This window comes from Pagrus major, chromosome 24 (assembly GCF_040436345.1).
Source record: "Pagrus major chromosome 24, Pma_NU_1.0".
Taxonomy (NCBI): Eukaryota; Metazoa; Chordata; class Actinopteri; order Spariformes; family Sparidae; genus Pagrus; species Pagrus major.
The window spans coordinates 6573731-6597120 of NC_133238.1; the positions used below are offsets into that span (position 1 = coordinate 6573731).

The following is a 23390-nucleotide window of genomic DNA, read 5'->3' on the forward strand; positions in this document are numbered from 1 at the left end:
TTCTACTGTACCTGATTAATAGTTAATGGCGACAGGATAGAAACACAATGTGACTGACAGTGGTCCCGCAGCTCATTTTACCTTGGTGCCTGTAGCAGGTTACGCCATCACTGTCTGTTTCTCTCTTTGTGTTAATAAGAGGTTAATAAGATGATAAGTGCTGCTCGCTACTGATGAAATAGAGTTTATGAAAATAATATCGCTTTTAAAACAACCAATAGCTACTCAACAATTGCACTTACTTACTTGCAACTTACTTTACAAGCAGTTGAAGTCACTTACTGTTCATTTCCTGCTGCTGAAATGGCTGCAGACACAGCAACACAGCCTGCCCTTCAGTAGAACCGTGGATGGATTGGCTGTAACGAAGGGACCCCCAGGTGTGTATGTGTGTATGTGTGTGTGTGTGATACTGATATGTACAGTAGTCATTGTAAACTTTTTAGATATGGCATCAATTCATGATTAGTTCATATAAAAATGAATGCTTGGATGAGAAGTGAGGTGCAATGAATCAGAGAAATAATTACGCCAGTCACGCTTCCTTTCTATAAATCCTTTATTCAATATCATTGTTTTCTGTGTGTATACAATGGATTAGACACAAACTGTACAGTGCAGACACACTCTGTTTGCATAATATGTATGTAAAGGTAACTGTACATTTACTGACAGGCAGAGTAATCTCCTTTAAGGTTAGCTCCAGTGAATTTTGCTTTTGGCTCATAGTTAACGTGGTTTGCACTGGCAAGATACAGCAGGTTGTGATGTGTCCTCTCTGTTGTCTTTATGTAGACTGTAAACTAATTTTGTCTGCACACATTTTTGTGCAAGTCTTAGTTTAAAAGGGAACATGTACGTTTTCCCTTAGAACTTTTACAGGACCGTCGCGCTACAGTCACACAGCTGCTCCTAAAATTTGTTCCAGGAATAATGTTGGAAATACAAACTCACTGAATGGTACAGAGTTTTCATAATGAATGAAAAGGCAGGAAAACACAGCAGCAGCCCCATGATTTCTCCTGACCAAGAAAAGGTCTTCATCACCGAAGTCAATACAAACCATGTCAAATCAAAAATGGTCATAAAGTTGTTTCTGGAGTGCAGCACTGAGTTGCACCAGCTGATAAAGCTTCAACGCAGGTATGGGTTAGAGCTTTAATCTTACATCTAGCCTTTAGTTGAGTCCTGCATTAAACAGAGGTTGTATCGGTTCGACAGGTGGGATTACCTGGAGGACGCGGAGGGGCGAGTTATAATTATGTGTCTACAGTCAGATATGGTCAAATCCCTGTGACAGTACACATACCGATGTCAACACAGCATTACGGGGCGAGCAAAGCTGTTAGCTTCACTCTTTTGCTGGCAACTTGACATTAGACACATGCTTGCTTGCATGCGTTGTGGGATGTAGTAGTTTTCCAATGTACACTATAATGAGTTTGTTAAAACATTACAACTTCATCTGCCCAGTACAAAAATACCATTATGTTACCCCATGTTGTAGCTGATGGTTTCAATACTCGATGTCAAGTTGTTATTTTGCATTAATTGTAGATTAAGGTTGTATACTAGTAGTAACCACCTATGATAACACTTTGTCCTGGTTTCTGTACCTTTTAGTTGTGGTTCGGTAATAACGTTAGCTATTTTTTAGCCATATGCCCCTTCGCTATCAGAAAGTGTTCAAAGACAACTGGACATGGACAATATGGTAAAAAAAAAAACTGCATTAAGAATAGTGGTCTTCAATGATTGGTCACAGGAAGTGAAAACATCGTTTTCTGTGACAATATTTTTGTTTATTTAGATTTTACATCAGAATAGTTACGATGAAGCTCAAGTCTCTTTGGTCCAACCAAACATGGACAGTGTTAGTAACTACCTGGTGTTAACTTTGCACCCTAACTTAAGAGGGAACTTGCACCTGCATACACAACATGACACGGCTCGAGTAATGGTGTAATACAGCTCCGAACCACAGTGAGCAAGGAAGAAAACCTGCACCTTTTTCTTCTGACTTCAATGCATTTGCAGTTTTTCTTACTTTACACCTGCATAACATCTTTTTTTTCCTACCATCTGAAGTGTTTGTATGTTCAAGATTATTATAAATGTCCTTGATCCGGGCTGATAACATCAACGCTACATCTACAAGCATCTAAAATAACTTCCTGAGCTCAATCCATCATTGTTTGAAGGAAATCAAGCAAAAACTAGTTTCTGTTTTTTCGTTTAATATTTTTTATTTTCCTACTCTCAGCCACCAGAAATAAATATTGATGCTCTGCTGAAAGTTTGTGACATGAAGTCATTTCTATTTATTCTTCCTTTGCTTCATTATGATGACAAATTATGCTTGAAACACAATATGTCTCTCTAAGTTATTTCTGGGCACCAGATGTAAAGGACCTGAATGTATAAATAGAAACAAATATCACATGGCTGCAGCCTCTCCACCAGCGCAAACCTACGGCAGAAATGAGCCAGATGCAAACTTCTACTGGTGCTACACTGTAAATGTTTGTATTGTTTTTGATAACACATTTCCTACATTACCACATGCATTAGCCCCAGTCAGCTTTCCTCTTTTAAAACCATGCAACAAGTGGGAAACAGTCCAAACAGAGGAAGGGGGGAGGAGGAGGAGGTGGTGGTGAGAGAGAAAAGAGGAGGTGGGAGTGAGTTCTCTGGCTGCACGATTACAAAACGAGCAGAGAGCGAAAAGCTAGCATAGTTACAGTGAACAGAAGATTGGGGATCAAAGGATAATTGAAAAGTAAAATAGGATGAAAAGTGTGTGCTGTGTGTGTGTGTGTGTGTGGGATGAGAGTGGGAAAGAAACAGCTGGGAGGAGAGCGCATTTACTGTCTCGTTTCAGATTGGATGTAATAAGGCAGTCTTTTGTAAGAGGAATAAAGTGGAACGGGACAAAATAGAAATGGTAAAGAAATCCTGAGGGAGACGAGCTACATCATGAGTGCAGTGCTAACCATTACATGTTCCTGCGTCTCTAAAGTGCACCTGTACCAATGTGGTCCTGTCGCTAACACGTTTTATGTCTTCATTTGTGCCTTCTGACGTTTGAGTTCAGAGCTACAGTTCACACAGGACGGAGTGAGATGGCTACATGTGTACCTGTCATGAGACCATGAGTGGTCCTCGTATGTGGAAATTAGAAGTGACCCAGGTTGTTGTGATTGCTCACTCCTAATTAAATCAGCTGCTCTCTTCCTGTGCACGGCCCCACTGTTAGATATCTCGTAATTGTAGCCTTGGTACCTCGCGAACCACCAGCGGGGAGAAATCTCTCAGGAGACGCTGACAGTAATTGCGCCGTCGTTTGAAACAGGCACTGTGATTACCAGCCTGGAAACACTACTGTAGCAGTGTTTTTGGTCAGTAGCCAGGAAACCAGGCCATTTTTTTTTTCCTCTGGCCTCAGCCATTATTAATTCTTGCGGATGTGCCAGAGATCTTCAGTAGCAGCTATCACAGCATGTGAGCCCTGCTGCTAACCTTAACAAGCAGGGCCTCTGAGCAGAGGACGATCTGGTTCCTCTACTAAGTCGATCTCTTTCCTCTACCAGGAGTGTAGGACAAACTAGCTGCGTGATAATCACTTAGAGAATACCAGTTGCTGTCCAACAGTCTTGTTCACAAGTGTTTATACTAATGTTTGCTCAAGCAAGTACAAAAACATTGTCCTTTATACTAGAATTAAAGTGGCTTCTTACAAAGGTTCTCAACATGTTCTCACTCTCAACTTCAAATTCGGCAGCTTGGTCGGTGACATTAAACTTCGAACGATGGCGCTCTACTTACTCCTTTATCGTCAGTTTTGCACATGCAGTTAGCAAAAATAAATATGCATCGTCTGGTTAGGGCCCAGACAGTGAAGACGAAGGTTCATCGTTGCATTACCTCATGTCGCCTGCGTCTTGGCGAGAAAGCTGACGGCTGAATGTCGGCCTGGTGTGTCAGGGCCCATGTTATGACCTTTGGACTGATATTAAGATTGTGAAAACAATCAATGGATTCCATTCTTCTGGGGGGAAATGTGTATGAACAATCCAACCTACCACCTGCCGACTCTACTCGCTCTTTATACTAGAGGGCAGCCTAGAGGTTAACTACAGCAACACTTAGAAGCATAGGGCCACTGACCAGACATCCAGATTTGATTCTTTGAGGGTGAGAACCAGCTGGCTTAGACACAGTCAGACAGAACAACACAGGGAATACATTCAAAAATAAAATTACAGACCTGATTGTCAGGGTTTTGTTTTTTTTTCACTGTTTTGCGAGTAACCCCTAGTGCGACACAACAAGTCATCAACAAATGTTACATCCACACTTCTTTGACTTGAGACGAGCACAACATGGTCAAAAAGACTTCTTCCTCATGGACAGGACAGCTGAAGTCAAGCAACTTTGAGAAATTTGGAAATCGTGAGCGAACCCCGCTGGAAACCCAGGAAGGCTGAGCATTCACCTGGATCTCACATCTTGAGCCTGGCTGGGGGATGAGAGGCACTCACATAGCAAGAATCTACAGTACTGCCCAGCAAACATAACACTTTCTGATGATCCGGTACAGTTCACATGTACTTTTCAGCATCAAGATTAGTTTGGTGACACAGAAATTGCTGACTTTTTTCCACACACATTTCATTAACATTTTGGCTTCATCAAATAATTTTTCTTTCAAAACAGTAGTTAAGGACGGGCACATTGGACCAGTTAAGTTCACATTGAAGAATGTGAGCTTGTCGTCGACGTATATTTGAACACAAAGGCAGCTAATGAGATCAGAGAAGGAGGGAAGTATGTGCTGTATGTGAGGAACAAGTCTGAGAAATGCCAATTAGAAACACTGTGAGCTGTCTCTTCAGCTGTGGAGCGCGTCCTCTGTACTGCACAGTGGGCCAACATTAAACACGTTAGAGTGGCTTCACTGCAGTGTTTTCAGACACACACCTGTTGCCGAGGCCGGGGCTGCAGCTGATTCAGGCTTGTTTGATGTTGGATAGGAACGACTGAGCATTAATCACGCAGCCTTGTGTTTTTTCGAGGGCGACCGCTTTGTCTTGTTGTTTCTTTGTAGTTTTAGTAACGTCAGTGGAGGTCACTCATCGTCAGCAAATGCAATGCTGTTTTAATGATCTGATTAAAATGCTAAGCGGTTGCTCCTGGCCCAAATTGGGATTCAAAGGAAAAAAAGATGCACAGTTTCTGTTTCTTGTTGTGCCTGCATCATTGTCACTAACGCTAACGCGGTATGAAGCGTGGGATCACAGTATCAATATCTCCTCGGTGATACGACGACCGTCTAAGGAGTTAATAGGTGTCTAGTCCTGCCGTCGAAGAAAAGACGAGAAAACAGAAAGCCTGGGTGTCGAACAGGACTCGAATCCAGAACGGATCGGTGCCATGTCGACTGTCACAGTGAGAGGGCAAAGCATGGGGATCTATTTGGTTTCATTTGGTTTCAGGGCATTTTGTTTCTCTGCCTCCTCGTTTCCACACGAACACGTTTGATTTGATGACACGCTTTATGTGTCAATGTGCGCTGTTTGTTTTTGGTGGTTTTTGTGATTTTCTACACAAAAACCACATTCCTAATACTTTTTAGTAGCCATTCTTATTTGATTGGTCAGCTAATTTAAAGCCACTATGTGCAGTGTTTCCCCTCTATGCACCTAGCAGCGGCACACCTCCGCTGCAACATGAAACATGACTGCCACTGCTGACAACCAGTAGTGTAACTTGTCGCTTGAGGTGAGTGAGCAACAGTCAACTCGAGGCCTATCGTCCAATCGAAATGTAGACAGGGCCCTCTGTTGGAATAAATAGCAATGCAGACTCTGTAGTCGTTCACCTTGAGATTCATTGATGTGCTGCCTCTTATTGGTTTCTTGGAGACTGTTTCATTATTTGGAGGATGTCGCGGGCCGGACTAAGATGGTCCACGGGACGGAGCAGGCCCCCAGGCCGTATTTTGTGGATTATGTTAGGATCAGAGCATATCAACGGAGAGGAGAGGAGAGGAGAGGACACTTCCTTATAACTTTAGAAACTAACCTATTATTTTGTGCTTTCACACACTGGTTGGTAAAGCTTAGAAATAGAGAGGACTCCGTCTTATAACTTTAGGAACTAAAGTTGTATTTTTTCTCGCTACCGATGATTCATATCTACCGATTCACACACACATGAGTAAAGCATTATGCATATAAATGAGAAACTACGCCTACCTGCAATACGTCAGCTGAACAATTCTAACAATAAGCATTGGGTAGATGATTATCTTTCTCGCAGAACTGCCCTGCTGCCAGTTACGTTACAGCAAATGCAGTCATTTGATAGTAATACGCAGGGAAACACAGGTCTGTGAAATAAACAACATTTGGAAGATCCATGTTGATGTTAAGTTAGTGAGTGTTCCACATGCACCGACTGTTCTTGTCCCAGAGGCCTTACTGGGTGCGAGGGCCACCGTGACGCGTGACAGCTGTCAATCAACGACAATCGTCAGAATCCCTCATATATATTAACGATCATTAATAATCATTCATAAAAGATCGTCATAAAGTTATTTTATCAATTTAAATTCAAGTTAATTAACTCTGTTTAATAAAATAACACTGTGGTGATGCAAGTAAATTCTAAAAGGAGAGTTAAGAATGAATAATTCAAGGATAACTTTCCATTCAGTGGGGCAGCATACAATAACCACATCCTGATTTATACTCAGCTTCTGTACTTAAGCACAATTTTGAAGTACTTATAATCTACTCCACTACATTTCAGAGGAAGATATTGACATTAACACTGAATGCAATTTACCATTAGCTATTCATATTTAACTTTATGTATTACTTACTTTGTTAATTAAGATAAATAATAATAAATTATCATTATAAATTAAATAATAAAAACACATGATAAGCTTTTAGAAATGAACTGTTAAAGATTAAACCAGTGTTTCCCTTGGGGAGCGTGTCCTTGTTCCCAGGGTCCTAAGTTCTCCACTTCAATATTCTGTTAACACACAGTAAGCCTCCTCTTGTGTTCAGGTCAAATAAAGCTAACCCTGGAGCTGGGGAGCATCAGACTTTCTGTCATGTTCCCATTGTGCGCCACATAAATCTGGGGAACACAGGACCTTGGGAACGTAGAACCGTGAAACATAGGTCCCAGAAACATAAGACCCTGGGAACATAGAGCCCTGGGAACATAGGACCTAGGGAATTTAGGACCCTGGGAACATAGGATCCGGGAACATAGGACCCTGGGAACATAGAACCTAGGGAACATAAGACCCTTGGAACATAGGATCCTGGTAACTTAGGACCCTGGGAACATAGAACCTAGGGAACATAGGATCCTGGCAACATAGGACCCTGGGAACATAGGACCCTGGAAACCTAGGACCTAGGGAACATAGGACCCTGGGAACATAGGACCCTGGAAACCTAGGACCTAGGGAACATAGGACCCTGGCCACATGGGAACCTAGGACAGGGCCCTGTGAACGTAGGAATGACTACTTCCCTTGTAATCTATGAGTCGTTAGTACTTGAACTAAAGTGAGTGATTTCCATCTTTGAGCCTCTCAGATGTTTTCATTTAAAAACTGTTAAATAATGAGGTGAAATGTTCAAACATTTCAACAAAAAGCGAAAGGCGTACACATTGTGCAGCAGAACTTAATTTTTTCTTCTTTCCTCTCCCATTTATTCATTTATCTTGAGGTTTTTTGAAGGGGCCCTGATCCCCAGGTTGGGAACCACTGAATTTAACTGTATATTACCAGTACAAGGGAACTTGTACAGTGACGTATATCAACAATCTTATAATGTTACATACAGATGTATGTATTTTCTTCAGTACTTTCTGCTGATGATACTTCTGTACTTAGACTGAAGGACTGAAGGACTTTTACTTGTAATGGAGTACTTTTTCATTGTATTAGTATCTCTACTATAGTAAAAGATCCAACCAGTGAGACCTGCAGCAGCACAACAGGACATTATCTAATCGGATTAGACCGGGTCACAGTTACAAGGAACTAACTGGACCTGTAAAGATCTCCAGTCCCTGGATCCTGGTCGGATCTGTGGGAGAGAAGTGGAGTGTTTGCTGTCTACCACAGTGCCTTTTTTGAAAGTACCACTGGGCAGTGAAGTAAGAAATGTAAAAATTCTACACATAGTGGCTTTAACATTATTACCCTGTTCACTATTACCCTTATTCCTACCTTTAATTTCAAGTACTTGGTAACGCAACAGAGATGAAAACTGAGAACGCCATCGGACCGTTCTCGAGGTTTGACCTTCGCTCTGTTAAACCTCAGTCTACAATATCTGCTATTCCATGTAAACACTGACTGCTACCATGTTCACTGAACATCAGCATGCCTCCTGTATACTCCATGTTGCTACAAACAGGGAAAATCGTTCTGGTTTCAGCACTCAGCCACACTAATTTGAGCAACCTCATGCCAAAACTCTTCGTCTGACACTTGATCTCCTCTCCTGACTTACACTCGTGTCAGCGACGTGGAAATTGTAGTGTTGGTAAAAGGGACGAAAAAAAAAAACTTGTTAGACAAGGAGACTAGAATTGTCTGTACAACAATGCAGCTTGATAATCACTAGTGCTCTGTGTGCAGAATAATAAACCACCTAACGAATAGATAATAAAGAAACACTGAAGAGACAAACATGCTTTAAGCTATGTGGTGTCAAATAAGAACTCTTGTTTATAACAGCTATAGTATGTCATTGAAATTAAGGGGACAGGTTATAAGATGTGTGCACAGGGCCATTTTCATGTACACTGTGAGCTTAGTACAAAATGTTCCTCTGCCAAATCTTAATTGATCGATGACTAAGCACCCACTGAAGGATCAGTGTTTGGGGTTTTAAGTGTTCTCTTCGCCCAATGTTTGCTGATGTTTTTAATCTGTTTTTTTACCTACTCACAGATCGAATCCAGGTGGTCGATTTTTGCGTGGGAGTTGTGTGCACGTGTGTGTGTGTGTGTGTGTGTGTGTGTCTGTGGCCGACCAACAAGCATACCTGGCAACAGAAAACAGTACTATTAGAAGAGGAAAAAGGGGGGCCTCATCCTTACAGATTGTCACAGAAAAATACCGGTGAAGACGACATTTGTTTTCTGTTTTTTTCTTTGTTTTCTTTATCTTTTTAGGAAGTCATTTTGTCTCCCGTACGAGGGCACGCCACTGCCCCAGTTCCAAAACATCTGGCTGGCATTGGCCTGGCTGTATTGTCTTCATCCTCCTCTTCCCCTGCCACCTTCTGGCCCTGTCCCACAACACCGTCCAATAGGGAGAGAGGTTAGGCTGGGAAGTGTGGCCCCACTGCCGCCAGTCAGAACTCGAGCTGTTGTTGGTTTAGTTCACTTTTGTTGCAGTTTTTTTTTCAGAGCAAAGCAGTGGGGCGAAGTCTGTGGCTTTTTTCTGGCCTTTGGTGTGGCCAGAGGCGGGGTAAAAAGCAGGGGGTGGGGTTATGTCTCCTCCTTGTCAGGTTTGCTGACTGGTTTGCCGCCATTCATGACCACTGGTTCGCTGGTTGTGCTTTTTGAAGGCGGGCCCCCGGCGAGTTTAGGCACCGCCTCCCCTACGTCGTGCAACGAAGGCTCTCGGTACATTGCGACTAGAGGAGGGGAGGGAGAGAAGAGGATGATGGTACATGGTAAAGAAAGAAAATAACTAAACATCTGCAACATCTGTGTATTTTTGAAAAACAAACAAAAAAAAGGAATCAAAAACTAATGGAATTTACACTGCTTCATGAGTGTATAAATTACCTTCTATAGGTTTAGGCAGGAAGTGTGCAGCTGGTTTGGTCTTTTTGACCCTGTTGCCCTTCATGGCCTGTCCTTCTTTATTGAGGCCCAGAAACCAGGCCCGGCCCGACTCCTTCTGTCTGTAGAGCATAGAGCTGTAGATCACATAGTAGTTCTCGAACACCGACTCCTTAAACTTACACTCCGCTGTAAACAGTTCCTGAGGAGACAGAAAGACAAGTCACCCGTATTATTTAACTTGATTTGCGGTTGTTTGTCGTTAAGTTGTACTGTATGTTGTCAAACCTCAGCTTACATACATTTATTTTATTTTTTGGACTGTTGTATGTGAGAGAAAACATTCTACAAATTACATGTATTTGGTTGTTTTTCCACTAAAAACTTATGTTGAAAAGTATGCGAAAAATAACAGACTGATGAAGTTGCAGGTATACTGGCAGCTCCATAGTACCTCTTAAGAAAAAGAAACTTGCTCATGATTTTATTTGCAAAATGCCTTATTGAACAATTAAAATGGCCAAAAACATTTTAATATCAGGCTACCAGCATGTCCGTCAACGAAATGTTGGCAGATTCGTAAAAAGCAGCCTCGTCTCACCAAATGGCGTACAAATGACCGACCAGGTTTCATGCCAAAACTGTGTAATAGACCCGGGGATCAACTGTCGCGTTTAGCCTTGGATAGCTGTTAAGTGAGCAATATAAATAGATACATTGTCCTTTCATGCACATGTGAAACTAAATGTCATTTCCTGGAGAAAGATAGTCCCCAGATGTTTTGGGTCGACCAGTGCAGCCAACCCAAAGCGTCAATATTTGACAATCGGGGGGATGAGACTCAACAATCTACTATCTTTCATCAGAAAGTTACATTTTGTTGCTTCAAATGACCTCTGAATAGCTTAAATGCGTGACATGACACCCAAAATGTTCTTAAAAGCAGGGTGCTATTTATGCCATCCCATGAGATCAGGCTGGTAAAATGAGTCAGCAATAAAACCTGTTGAGAAAATCCTCTCACACAAAACTAGAATGACTCTCTGGTCAGATATCTGATATAAGACATAATGGAATCAAACAGGGAGGAGCAGCCCAGGACTATGTAAATGAAGCATTGCTCTAACCTGTGTCATTCTCCCCTGACACTGTCTGTAAGAACATGAACAACCCAACAAACTAAACAGATAAAACAGCTTATTGATTCTGGAGACACAAAGCCCGAAACACCTCACCCTCCCACCCACATCAGCTCTGCTGTTATGTGTCAAAACTCTTCTCTATGGCTGCCGGCACCTCCAGCAGAGCATATTTCAGCACAGAGTCAAGGTGTTATTCTTACTGGGAGAGAAATCATCTCTCCCTGGTGTCCGCTTGCACTACTGAGTCACAGCGAGCGAAAGTGGCAGCCTGACATAAAACAATCTCTATTGGGGGGGAGGTCGGAATCCAGGCGGTCTGAGAAGTTTCCTGAAATTGTGATACCAGCGAGATGCAGTTTCTCCTGCGATATCTGCATCTCACAGCTGAAGCTCAGCTCAATGATATGAATGATATCGACCATTGATTTTGAAATGCTGATAGAATAATGATGGTTTAGAGCAAAAAAAAGATACTTGCTAGTGTAAGATCAGATGTATTTTGATTTATTCTGTACCTTATTTTTTTCAGTGTTCTGTTTTCTTACATGATGTCAACACAGTTTTCTAGGTGACCAAACTTCCCTATTAGAACTGCAGCTAATGATTATCAACTAATCTCTGGAACTCTTTGGTTAATTAACTAATAATGTGGTTAATGAAGCAAAGTCAAATATTGAAACATCTCCCAGAGCCAAGCGTGACATCTTAAAATTGCTTCTTTTGTCCAAACAACAAAGACTTATTGCATTTTTGCTTCATAATTACATCGACTATCAATATTGTTGTTGAATTCTTTTGTGTTGAGGGACTATTCATTCATTTAAGTCACAATCGAGTGTCTTCACTGAGTCAATGTGGGAAAAGCAGTTAGCAAACAAGATTTCAATTTATTGTTAAGTCCTATTAACATTTGGTTAAAAGTACGTATTGTTTTAATAACTTGATTATTTTTCAGTCAATATACCATAACGTAAGTGATAATTACATCTTTGAGAGTAAGTGGTAATATGGGACAGTAAAACTGCAAAACAGATACTGTATACTACAGATGGGGGACCAATCCAAAAAAAAAAGTATGAAAATGATGTGAATATATCTAGGAACCTCTATTTAGTGCTGTCTATGACTGTCTTTGATGCTGCATGTCCTTTTGTTATGTCTGACTGTGTTAGTTTTTCTTTCTATCTGCCTTACTCATCTCTCTTGCAAAGGAGAGCTCGAACAGTTGGACATATAAATGATGGAACATCTTTTGGATCTTCCCTCCAATGGAGCTCCACAGATTTGGTAAGGAGACGATTGATTGATTTTATAGTTTTCTGTAAATGTGATTCGCAGAGTGAAAAGATTGTTGAAATGATGACACATGGACATGGACAAGTTGCAGTAAGTGCGATAAAGAGGCATTAAGCTGAGACTATATGCACTTTTATAGCTTGTTTCATCTCAGTTAGTGTCAAATTCTGTGAAATGGACACCACGATGCAGTGAATAAATATATAATTCCTGTGTTTTGTATTCTTCAGTCAGGCAGATATCATGATGTATCGTTGGATGATTGTCGCTGTAGCGTGATACTGTTGTTATCATGGGCAGCCTATCGTGTATTGTGTTCTCGTTACCTTAGAACAAGCCTTTATATCTACAGAGGGAGCGGGTCCTTTAACATGGAGTCCGCCATGTTTCTACAGTAGGCCAGAACGGACCAATCAAACACCGACTCTAGAGAGGGTCCGTCTTGTTTTTCATGATTTTAGTAGCCTCGTGAGACGAGGGGTATTTCGTTGGTTGCAGTCTGCAACCACACCACTAGATGCCCCTAAATCCTATTGGACCTTTAAAGCAGCTGCCTGTTGCGGCTGGAAATGAATGGAGCTTGTGGGCATGAAAACCAAAACAATCAGCTAAAAGAGGCTAAACTGCACAATTGCTGATAACTCTCCGTTGGTTTGTCACTAGATGAAGCACTTTTCAAATTTTCAATTCAATTGTTCCATTGTTTATATAATTATTAATAATATATATGAATATTATTATTATCTCCCTTTGTATAACAAGAATCTTTCTGTCCTGGGGCGATGTTTTTATCACTCTCATAATCATTTAACAGACAATGACTGGCACATTTTCTCATCGAGACAAACGCTGAGGAAATGAAAAAAAGTGCTAATAAACTCCTCCTCAAATGGCTGAGGAGGCTCCCGCCATCCCAAACAATCAACCCGAGGTCCCCAGACCCCAGATCGGGGAAGTGTTTGTCTAGACCGTCTCTTATTGGTTGTTTTGGGCCTCTTGCCAGAGCCACAGACACATTGTCATTCAGCTCAGGTCTGTCGGTCCGAGTCTCATAGCAACATGAGGAAGAGAGGCGACACTGTAGCCGTGGCAACCAACCAGCGCTGAGAGGGAGGGGTCAGTGGGTGGGATGGAGTGTGTGTGCTGGGGGGGGGGCTGCAAGAGCGAAAGAAAAACACACACACACACCTGCATTGGTAATTTAACATACATTGTGCTATATGTCGAGCTCTAGCATGCTAACATAGGAAGACATTTATTAAGGGGAGGGTTGGGAGGCACCAGCTGCAAGGGATCAGACATTGGCACACACACAAACACACACTTGTGGCTCTAGGGGATGAATGGAGGGAGGCGCAGAAGGGCTTGCTGGGATATAAAATGTGACTAAATGAACAAGACAGGTTATAATGAATGGATGCTCTATTTATTGGCAATGTCAGCGACACACACACACAAACGCTCCGCCACAAATCAAATGTTCTCCTTTGGCGACTTTGATCGGTGTTAACAGAGCGGTTGTTCTCTGACAAGCTTAATATCTTTCAATCCTGGATTGAATTAAGTTATTAATATATACTGTATTTAGTCCTGACCTGCACCCTGGATTCATGAATCATTCGTTCAGAAGGATGATCTTTGCAGGGAGCAGCGCCAGACGCTTATTAATGGCGGTCAGCGAGGTCATACATCATTTAATGCTGCTATTAAAATAAAAGATGTTTGATGACAAGGCGTCTTTCTGCCTCGTCTAACAGAGAAACAAGTAAAAACGACTTAGGATGAGAACCTCAGCCCTTACAGGTGGGTCATTTTCATGACGCTGCCTGCCTGAATGTGTTTCCGTCGTCATTTTGTTCACAAGCTGCCCACAGAACGAAGGCAGAGAGAAAGAATGAATGAAAGAAATGCAGGGTGGGGTGGGCTGGGTGGGTTTGAAAATTGGGACATGAAGGAGAAGAGAGAGAATAAATCACCCAGTGAGGAGGACGACGCCTCCTGATTGGAAAAACAGCAGGGGATTCTCTCTCTCTCTTACTCTCTCTCTGCCTTTTCTTATCTTAGCATTTCTCTCATTGCTCTTCTTCTTCTGTCTGTCATCTCTCCGAGCTCTGCAGAGATTCGGTGGAAGTGAACGCGCTTGCACACACGCATGCACATTATTATCTTTTGGATTACATGTACTCGTGCATCCGAGCCTGTGTTACAGAAAGCCGTAATCAGATAGAGAGGAGCCCATTAACATGTTTAACACCCTGCTCTGAAACATACTAAATTGATACAGGCAGCAGTTCGTCCCTTGTTCATTATAGACCTCAAATAAGAGGCTGAAAAAAAAGAGAGTGTGAAAAGCAATCTCAACTCCGAGCACAGCGCTAGGCTTCACTAATAACAACACTTGGCAACTGGAGCTGCCCATTGCTACCACAGCTTGATTACTGGCCACTGGGAGCTTCCCAGTAGATGCACATTCACAGTATAACAATTAAAATAAATTGTGTACTGTTCCAGCGTATTCTCTGTCTCTGTTGTAATTTACCAAAGACAATCAGTAACATGCCTTGTTGAACGGAGCTCGATGAATGACATGTGGCCAAGAGTTCAGGCCTGTGACCAAGCTGACCAGACTCATGGCTTAAAGAAAGACACATTTACACTGAGCAGCCACTGCATTGATCGACATGCTACAATGCAATGTTCTGCGGGGAAACCTTGAGTCCTTGGATTGGACTTGTTCTGGCGCATCTCACAGATGCCTGATCAGATTGGGATCTGGGATATTTCGAGACCTTGAGCTCTTTGTCTTACCTTGCGAGGCAGCTGGATATGCGAGATTACGTGATCGTAGGACCTAAGAAATCCATCTTGCTATGCCTCAAGCATTGGTGTTTTAACCAATCATTGTCCTATGAGGAACTACCAGTACCTGGCAGTGGTTTAGACCAGCGACAGAAGTGACTGTTCGTATGAAAACAACAAAAGCGACTCCTATTATAGATGCTGCAATAGAATCAGTGTGTCTCAGAGCCACCAGTGTTTTCTGGTCATTGGAGGAGAGATACACCAGGTGTCCGCGGCATCAGATGGCTTTGTGAAGTCTGTGTCATTGTAGCCAGCTCACATGAAAACATAAGCTTTGTCTCTGCAGTCTGTGCCTGGAGGAGGAATAATCTGTGATGTGCAGTGCTTGAAATGATAAAAACAAGTGCTACTACTAACTGGTGGCATGCAGGGTGAGGGGGGGGGGTTTGCTCACAGCGGCCCAAAGAGCCACCTGCTGGGACTGACCGTGCCCGATGGCCAGTCTGACTTTGTTGATGTGTCAGATGAACAAAGCAACAGACAGACTGAGGAGAACTGGCAGGCAGGAACGGGAATGTGAGTGTCACGTAGTGCCTCTTCATAATGCAGCTTATTTTAAGAGAACCTTATATGGAGAGGGCAGCAAAGAGTACAGACAGCTAATGAGAAATGCAAGAAAAGTCACAGTACGCCCAAGAGCAAAATGTGAAAGTGCCAGTCTGGTGCAGGGGTGAGTACCAGCCCACTTCATGCACTATATGTGTGTTTTTCCTTGTCTGGGTTTCCTACAGAGTTATCAAGGGCTGTATTTGTGGGGACCTGCGGTTTTTGTGGTTGTGAACTTGATTGGAACTGTTCGGGGGTTGTGGGGGAAAAAATACAGTTTTTATCAAGTGGATTGAACTCACTCACACTCACGCCAACACTGAATTGAGTTGTGGTCTATTTGTTTCTGCAGTGTTGGTTTTTGGAGACGTATATATTTCATTGCTATTCGCTTTATTGTTTTGGTTGGTTTGATGGAGTTATTTTCTATTTTACAGCAGGCTATATTATAAGTGTATCATTCCTATATTTTTTTTTCATATTGCAATATATATTGCGGAAAAGAAAAATATTGTGATGTCAGCTTTTTTTGCAGTATAGTGCTGCACTATTGCACGGCAATACTCTCCCGCTCGGTGGGTACACAAGCCAAACCTTTGTATCATTGCTCCATATTAAGTCAGTGAGAGAATGTAAACACAATTTGTCCGAAATCTCAAAAATCTGCTTTTAGTGTAGTGTCTCTCCTGAATTACTGGTAAAAAATGTGGGAGCATCTTTGAGATTTGTTCCTCCTCCGTTTAAATGTGGGGAACAGTTGCTCTCCTGGTAATGTCACTTAATACGACTAAGCTCAAGGAAGCTGTTTTTCATCCAGCCTATTCATGTGTGTGTGTGTGTGTTTGTGTATGTGTGTGTCAGTTTGTGTGCACTGCTCACTGAGTGGGTGTGTTTGTTTTCAACAACAGTTATTATCACAGCACTAATTACCCAGGGGAATTGTGGGTAAACAAATCATTCTAAAGAAAAGAAGCCCACAGAGAAGAACGAAGAGGAGTGTCGGCATATGTAAACAGAAAAGTGAAGAGGGTGGTTTGAGAGCGGACTTGAAAGGATGTCCTCGAGCCCCGGCAGACTGAACCGCAGCATATATCTGACGGTATCACAGTCAGGATGACAGGAACACCACAGTGTTCTTCAACCACTCCAGACCTGCACACCTGATCCTGTTACGCAGGTCTGAAAACGTGTGGCTCCTAATTGGATCAGGTGTTTAAGAGCTAGACCAACATCTCACGGTACAGGTACTTTTTGAGGACTGGTTAGAAAACGAGTGTAAGGAGAGAGTTTCTTGGCACCTGGTGAATGTAGCCTTAGTATTTAAATTCCATGCATGTGTAGTCGACACAGGGCTTCAGTTCTTTGCAGTGCTCAACAAAGAATGTTAATGGTGTAAGAGACATTTTTGTGCTGTTTGCAAATTATGCTCTCAGAATTTGCTAATTTAATAAGATAAGGTTTTGACAAATGTCAGATTTATATCCTGCGCAATTAGTTTGGATTTAAAGTGATTAATCAAATGATGATAAGGTGTGATAGAAGGCAGGGGTGGGACTAATCCAATATCCCAGTATCCCTAACTCATTTTGAGTAGTATAGAAAAAATGGTGACCCCAGTCCAATTCAGCTGGGTGCTGCAGTGTTTATTAGGTAGTTTCTGGGAGTCAATCAGGCAATATAGCTTCAAGAAGCCAACAGCACAGACTACGGTATGTGATGGAAGGATATATTTACAATATTAAATTTCATGAACACGGCAGAACAATGCAAATTAAAGCCAAGTCATTCCGCACTCAAAGAAAACTAGAGAGGCCTTGATCTTTTCTGGCAAATGATAATTCATCTTATACCGCTAGTTAGCTAGGATGTGTCGTTAAGATGCGACTATACAGCATTTAGTTAACACGCCTCAAATACACACAACATGTCCAAATACACAAACGAGCTGCAACGGCCTCAAACACTCCCATTAGAAAAACGTGCAAATACAGAAACGATGTAGGCCACCACAGTCAGGGGCCTCTCTGTCAACATGTCTCATACCACCCGGGTGGATCCAAATGGATCTGAGTGTACTCCCATCACGTGGCGTCTCATAATCCCAACTGGAGAAAATATGTAATGAAGTTAGCCTATGCTACTGAAGGACAACTACTTTATGGAATTTGAGGTGAGTAAAGGACTCGGTACATTTTGCACAGAGTTGTTTTTGGATCCTGTTCAATACTTTGGACTCATGAAGACCTCTACTGCCAACACAGTGGCCTCAGTGACGCATTTTTCATGCATTGCTAATGTTGGTTTGGCCTGAATCCAACCTGACTAGATGGTCATCAAACCATCTGACACCTTTTCTAGTATGTCAACAATTAAGCAATATGGCAGCATCAAAGAACTATGATTTCCACAGAATTACAACTAGTAAATGGTAAATCTGGCAAAACTTCAATCAAAAGCCAGTCGTTTAAATTTCTGATTCCATCCATCCATTATGTCGAGCATCGATATGAGTAAACCGCCTTGATGAGAGTCTGAAGGTTCTGTATGTGATTCATCGCAGGAAGGCTGCGAAAAAGCATATACATAAGATCAGTAATGGCTTTTCAAACATAATCAGTGGGCGACACTTTTGTCCAAATGTTCAAATCTGTTATTTGAGTGTGAAGTCTGCCATGTGGTACTTCAATACCGCAACGCACAGAGCTGCATGTTTGAAGAGGCTCAACAGTTCACCAGCAACTAATTCATTCTCTAGTCACCAGAAAATGTGTGTGTGTGTGCGTGTGTGTGCGTGCGCACGCTTCATGACTCACACGGCTAACATTTATTCTCTCTGCCACTCCTCTTCCTTCTCATCTCTGTGGATGTAGACATCACAGGACTCACTCTGTCTGAGTGCTGCTCAGACTGCGTTATGAATGGAAGTACACGCCTACGTACACAGACATGTGCTAGCCACACACACACACACACACACACACACTGGACACAAATGCCTATATTTGTTGAAAACATCTTGTTTCCGCTCAGAAAGAGAGAGAAGTAGATGTGCGGGAAACAATTTCGAGTAGAGAAGGTGAAAAGGAAAAATCCACAATATAGAAAAGGATGAGCAAGGCCTCTACATCTAGTGTTCTTAACGCATTCATGAATACATATAGCTCAGACATTAGTCTATTAATTGATGACTAGTGCGCTCAGGGTGGGTCCAACTCCCCTTTGCAAGTTAAACGGCAGAAAATCTGTGTGCAAAATAAGACGTAAAGGGGTAGTATTTAGACTCATGGTGTGTGTTTTGGGTGTGACGTAAATTAAAGCAATCCCAGCGTCATCTCCCATCCCCTTTAAGAGCCAGGTGCATCATGACCTGGAGCATTTATATTAAACAGTGGCACTGAGATACAGGGTCGTGGTCCTCGGCTGCTGGACCCTCCATCCCATCAACAACTGTCTGACTGCGTATGAGAAAATACACTGATATTTAACTGAGGAGGAAGAGGAAGGTTGCTGCACGTCCCTCTGTCATAGCAGGTTGCAAGTGGGTGAAATACGTCTTTAATGAGGAAAAATATTAATGACATCACCTGCAGCGATCCTCCAGCAGCAGAGCCGATATGTGTATCTCTCCCTCGACATGCGCACTTGTGCACGAGGAACAACAGATTAACTTTATTGACTGTTTAAAAACTCCTGACTCGCCGACAGGATCAGTTAGTATTTCATGTTGATTAATGTTCTGTGTTCTTCTACACGACAAAAGCTCGATTTGATTGTATTTTGTGCCCAGAACATTTCTTTTTTGGGCCTTTTTTAACAGTTGCTGGCTTTTGAAAGAGAAATAATGGAGTAATCAAACAACACAATCCAACATAATGAATAAAAATGAAGAGTCAGGGCGAGGTGCAGTTTTAGTAAAAGTGTTCTGAAAACATCTCTTATGCAGGTGTTATGGCTTTGAGAGGATTACCATACCATTACCATGCCATTTTGGTGATCATAAATTTATAAGCACTGCAATTAGGGCTGACCTGAATGCTTCCAAGCTTCAACAGTTGCCTTGGTAACCAACGCCCAAATCAGTACCTGACGGCATCAGAGTTTTTTTTCTTTTGTTTTTTCTTTTAAATAATAGTATCTATAGTAGTGGCAGCTCACTATTTGAGCTTGCTGTCCCTCAAACTCTGGCTGAAATGACGCCGGTTCGGTAATTCCAGTCTCCACTGTGCCAGGAGAGCCACACATGCGGTGTCTCAGTAAATTTTTTCTCTACGTGCCCTTATAAATTCATAATCTCCACGTTTTTATTCTTTATATTAAATAATTTATTTTGATCAAGTTGCTTTTGAATTTAAATGACGGGTTATAAGAACATACTGCAGAATGAAGGCAGTAACACACGGCGGACTCTGTGACTCATTCTAAGGTAAAGAGAACATAAAAAAAACATGATTATGAATAAAATTACATTATATGTGAAGATGTGGCTTGAAACTCTACTGGACCCTTTTTCAGCACCAGGAGCTGTCCACTGTATGACCTGGACCAGGGTACACTCTGTGGTCCAAGAGTCCAAAAATTGTGTCTTTTCCAGAGCACTTTTCTTTGACCTCAATTTAAAACGTCACAAGGTCGAGGAAACATTTTAAGGTGAATTCATAAGGGCTTCAGAAAAGACAACTGGAGTGCTCAGAGAGTCTGACTGCACTCACACTCGGGCACAGTACAATACTTCTCTTTTCCTCTTGTGAAGAATGGTCCGGTGTACCCTCTGATGAAGGAGACGAGACAAGGAAGGATTGAAACACTTAGCGTTTAGCCAGAGACTCGGTTTGCTCACCATACATGGTTGTTAGTTATTGTCGGATAAATTCCTGTTATTTGTATATGGATTTAAATGTGTTCTAGGTTGATACTGCTACATTTCTGTAACATACCTAAACTTCTGTTTTCCTTTAAAAGGACAAAGAGTTTCTGCCGAGGACCAGATGTGACTGCAGGCTATTTGCTGTCCCTTACTATAAGCTGTTTCTATGACCTGAAGAGACCTGGACTAAAACAGAAGGGGGGAAGAGAGAGGAGCAACAAGAGGAGGAAAAAGGATGGATAGGAGGACGGACTTGAATTAATGGTGCTCGGGCTCCCAGGACCTCTCCAGCAGACAGACTGGGGCTCTAACAGTCTGACTCACAGGGAGCTGGCACGGAGGAATACATTTCCATTTCTAATCTTGGCTGCTGGACAGTCAGCACAATTCAGATTTCAAAAACAAGCAGATTTAGTGGGGGCACTGCTGTACATGAGCCTCAGTCATGATCCAGTTACTGGTACATATACAGTTTAACTCATTATTTCCTTAAGAAAACGCTTCAAATGTTCGTATTCTTATTCTCTTCTGAGAATTATGTCACAACAGTTGGTCTATTACCTTTAAAATCACTCATAATAATGTTTATTTATGCCCTTACCTGTAACATAATAATTATCCATCTTCTTTATCACCCCATTCTTATAGTAATAGTAGCAGAAGGTAATAACAATAGAAGGAGTAGCAGTTAAACAGGAAATATGCAGTGATTTCACAGTAAAAGTTCACTTCCTCCTTCACCTTCGCCGCTGACAACACCCTGATACACCCACACACATATACATAACACATACACACACTTTCGCACAGGAACACACTCTCGTCACTCCCAGACTCATTCGCACATAAACACGCACAGTCCCAAACTCATCAGCACTTTTTTTTTTCCCACTTTCCCCAGCATGCTCCATAATTATCACATAGCAGCTCATTGCACACTGTGCCATCTGTTAGATGCGCGCACGCACGCCCAAAACACACATACGTGCATGAACACACACCGCCAGATGCTTGGGATCCGAGATTAATAAAATAGTCCTATGGTTTATGTATAACTAAGTTTGAGGCATAGCATTAACAATGTGCTATAAGAGCATAACGAGTCTCACTGAGGGCAGAGCAGCATACATTTAGGAACAACACACAGATGCACCATACAAGGAATGGTCCTCAATTTCAATGTTTGAGACACAGGTTGTCAACATAAATGAAATTGGTATCACAATTTTCACAGCATTATGCTGCTATATAATTATTAGTTGCATCCCAAATAGATCCTATACTATTTAACATCTCATACTGTGTCAGATTCAAACTTGTTAACATCCTTTCGGGATCTCAAACTAAATTTAAGAAATGTAATCACACGGTTTTCAGATTTATTTGGATGCATAACCTTGGCTGTGAAGGTGTGAATCGCTCTGGTGCTGAATATTATTTTGTTTTTATCTTTCAGTGACATAACACTTCGATTGCAATGCACTGCGTGCAATCATGGCCCTCAGGGACGCAGAAACATAAATAGTGAAATATTACATACAGTTAACATCCTAATTACATTCTTTCCCCAGAAGCACCTTTTCATGCACGCTGTGTTCAGTATTCAGTACATCTTGTTCTGATTACAATTATTGTAACACTAATTATAGTGCGCTTAAAAATGTTCCCACTCAATGATGTGTGCATTTACCAGGAATGTGACGGTGTTTTGTATTTCAGGGTAAGGTCCAGACAGGTTAGAACAGTGCCAGTGGTCATTCATCGACATAATCCACGCCTACTACAGGATGACCTGTTGACATCTGCTACGCACCACACTGTTACACAGAAATGATTCAAAGGGCAAAACGCAGACTGGACCGTTTTGATTTGATCTGTATCGACGCACCGACTCCTCCGCAATAACCAACCCGTCAGAATGAAAGGTGATCCAAACTAAACAAGCCTCTGAACCCCTACCACCAAATTAAACAACACATGAAAGTTAACCGATGAACTGTAGCCGTGAGAACGCCGTTGTTCTGTTTATGTGTCTCTTCAGGCACTGTGCTGCTGTCTTCACCACACACTACAACACACTACACCTGCCAGGACCGGTGCAGCAGCCAATTAAACATCAAGCGGTGCTAACATCACGATAAAAAAGACCTGCGGTATGTAATTTATATATTCGTTATCATGTAGCTGCCTGCGCACTAGTCAGAGTGCTGGAACATGATCAAACATCCTCACTTTCCCTCTACGCAGCTTTAGAGGGGATTTCTACTCTGTGTGTATGTGTGTGTGTGTGTGTGTGTGTGTAGGGGGGGACTCCCCCTCTTCAATTATTTACAGGAAGCCCTCATGCATCTGTGACTTTCAGCGACAGGCTGAGAAAGCCCAGCAGAGCAGCACAGATCTCCTTTATTTCTCCTCCCGATTACGCCTTCTCTTCCTCCCATCTCTTTGTCTGCAGCATTTCTCCTTCCTCTTCTTCTTCATCTATTCTCTCTTCTGTTCTCTTCTTACTCCCGCATATTTTTCTGCTCCTTCTTATTCATGTTCCTCCACGCCATCTTTTCTTCCAACCTTTTCCTCCCTCCTCTCCATCGTTTCTCTTCTATCTACTGTTTTCTCCTTCCTCTCCATCTTTTCCTCATCTGTCCATAACCTTTTCCTGCCTCCTCTCACTTTTGTCCTCTTCTGTCTATAACCCTTTCATCCTATCTATCCATCTTTTCCTCCTCTGTCTACAACCTTTTCCTCCCTCCCCTCGCTTTTGTCCTTTTCTGTCTACAACCTTTCCTCCCTCCTCTCCCTCCTTTCCTCTTCTTCTGTAACCTTTTCCTTCCTCCTGGTATCTGTTC

At 42.1% G+C, this 23390-nt stretch overlaps 1 protein-coding gene across 4 annotated transcripts in view; it reads right to left on the bottom strand.

Moving 5' to 3' along the window:
• Positions 1 to 9534: 9534 nt before the first annotated feature.
• The window catches only part of LOC140992114 (fibroblast growth factor 14-like), a 68291-nt gene continuing 54435 nt past the window's right edge, over positions 9535 to 23390 (bottom strand). For all 4 annotated transcript variants that reach the window (XM_073462373.1, XM_073462372.1, XM_073462375.1 and 1 more), the window contains exons 4-5: positions 9838 to 10036; positions 9535 to 9683 (exon numbers count right to left, since the gene is read on the bottom strand). In XM_073462373.1, coding sequence (XP_073318474.1) covers positions 9535 to 9683; positions 9838 to 10036 — 348 coding nt within the window. The remainder of the gene's footprint in view (positions 9684 to 9837; positions 10037 to 23390) is intronic.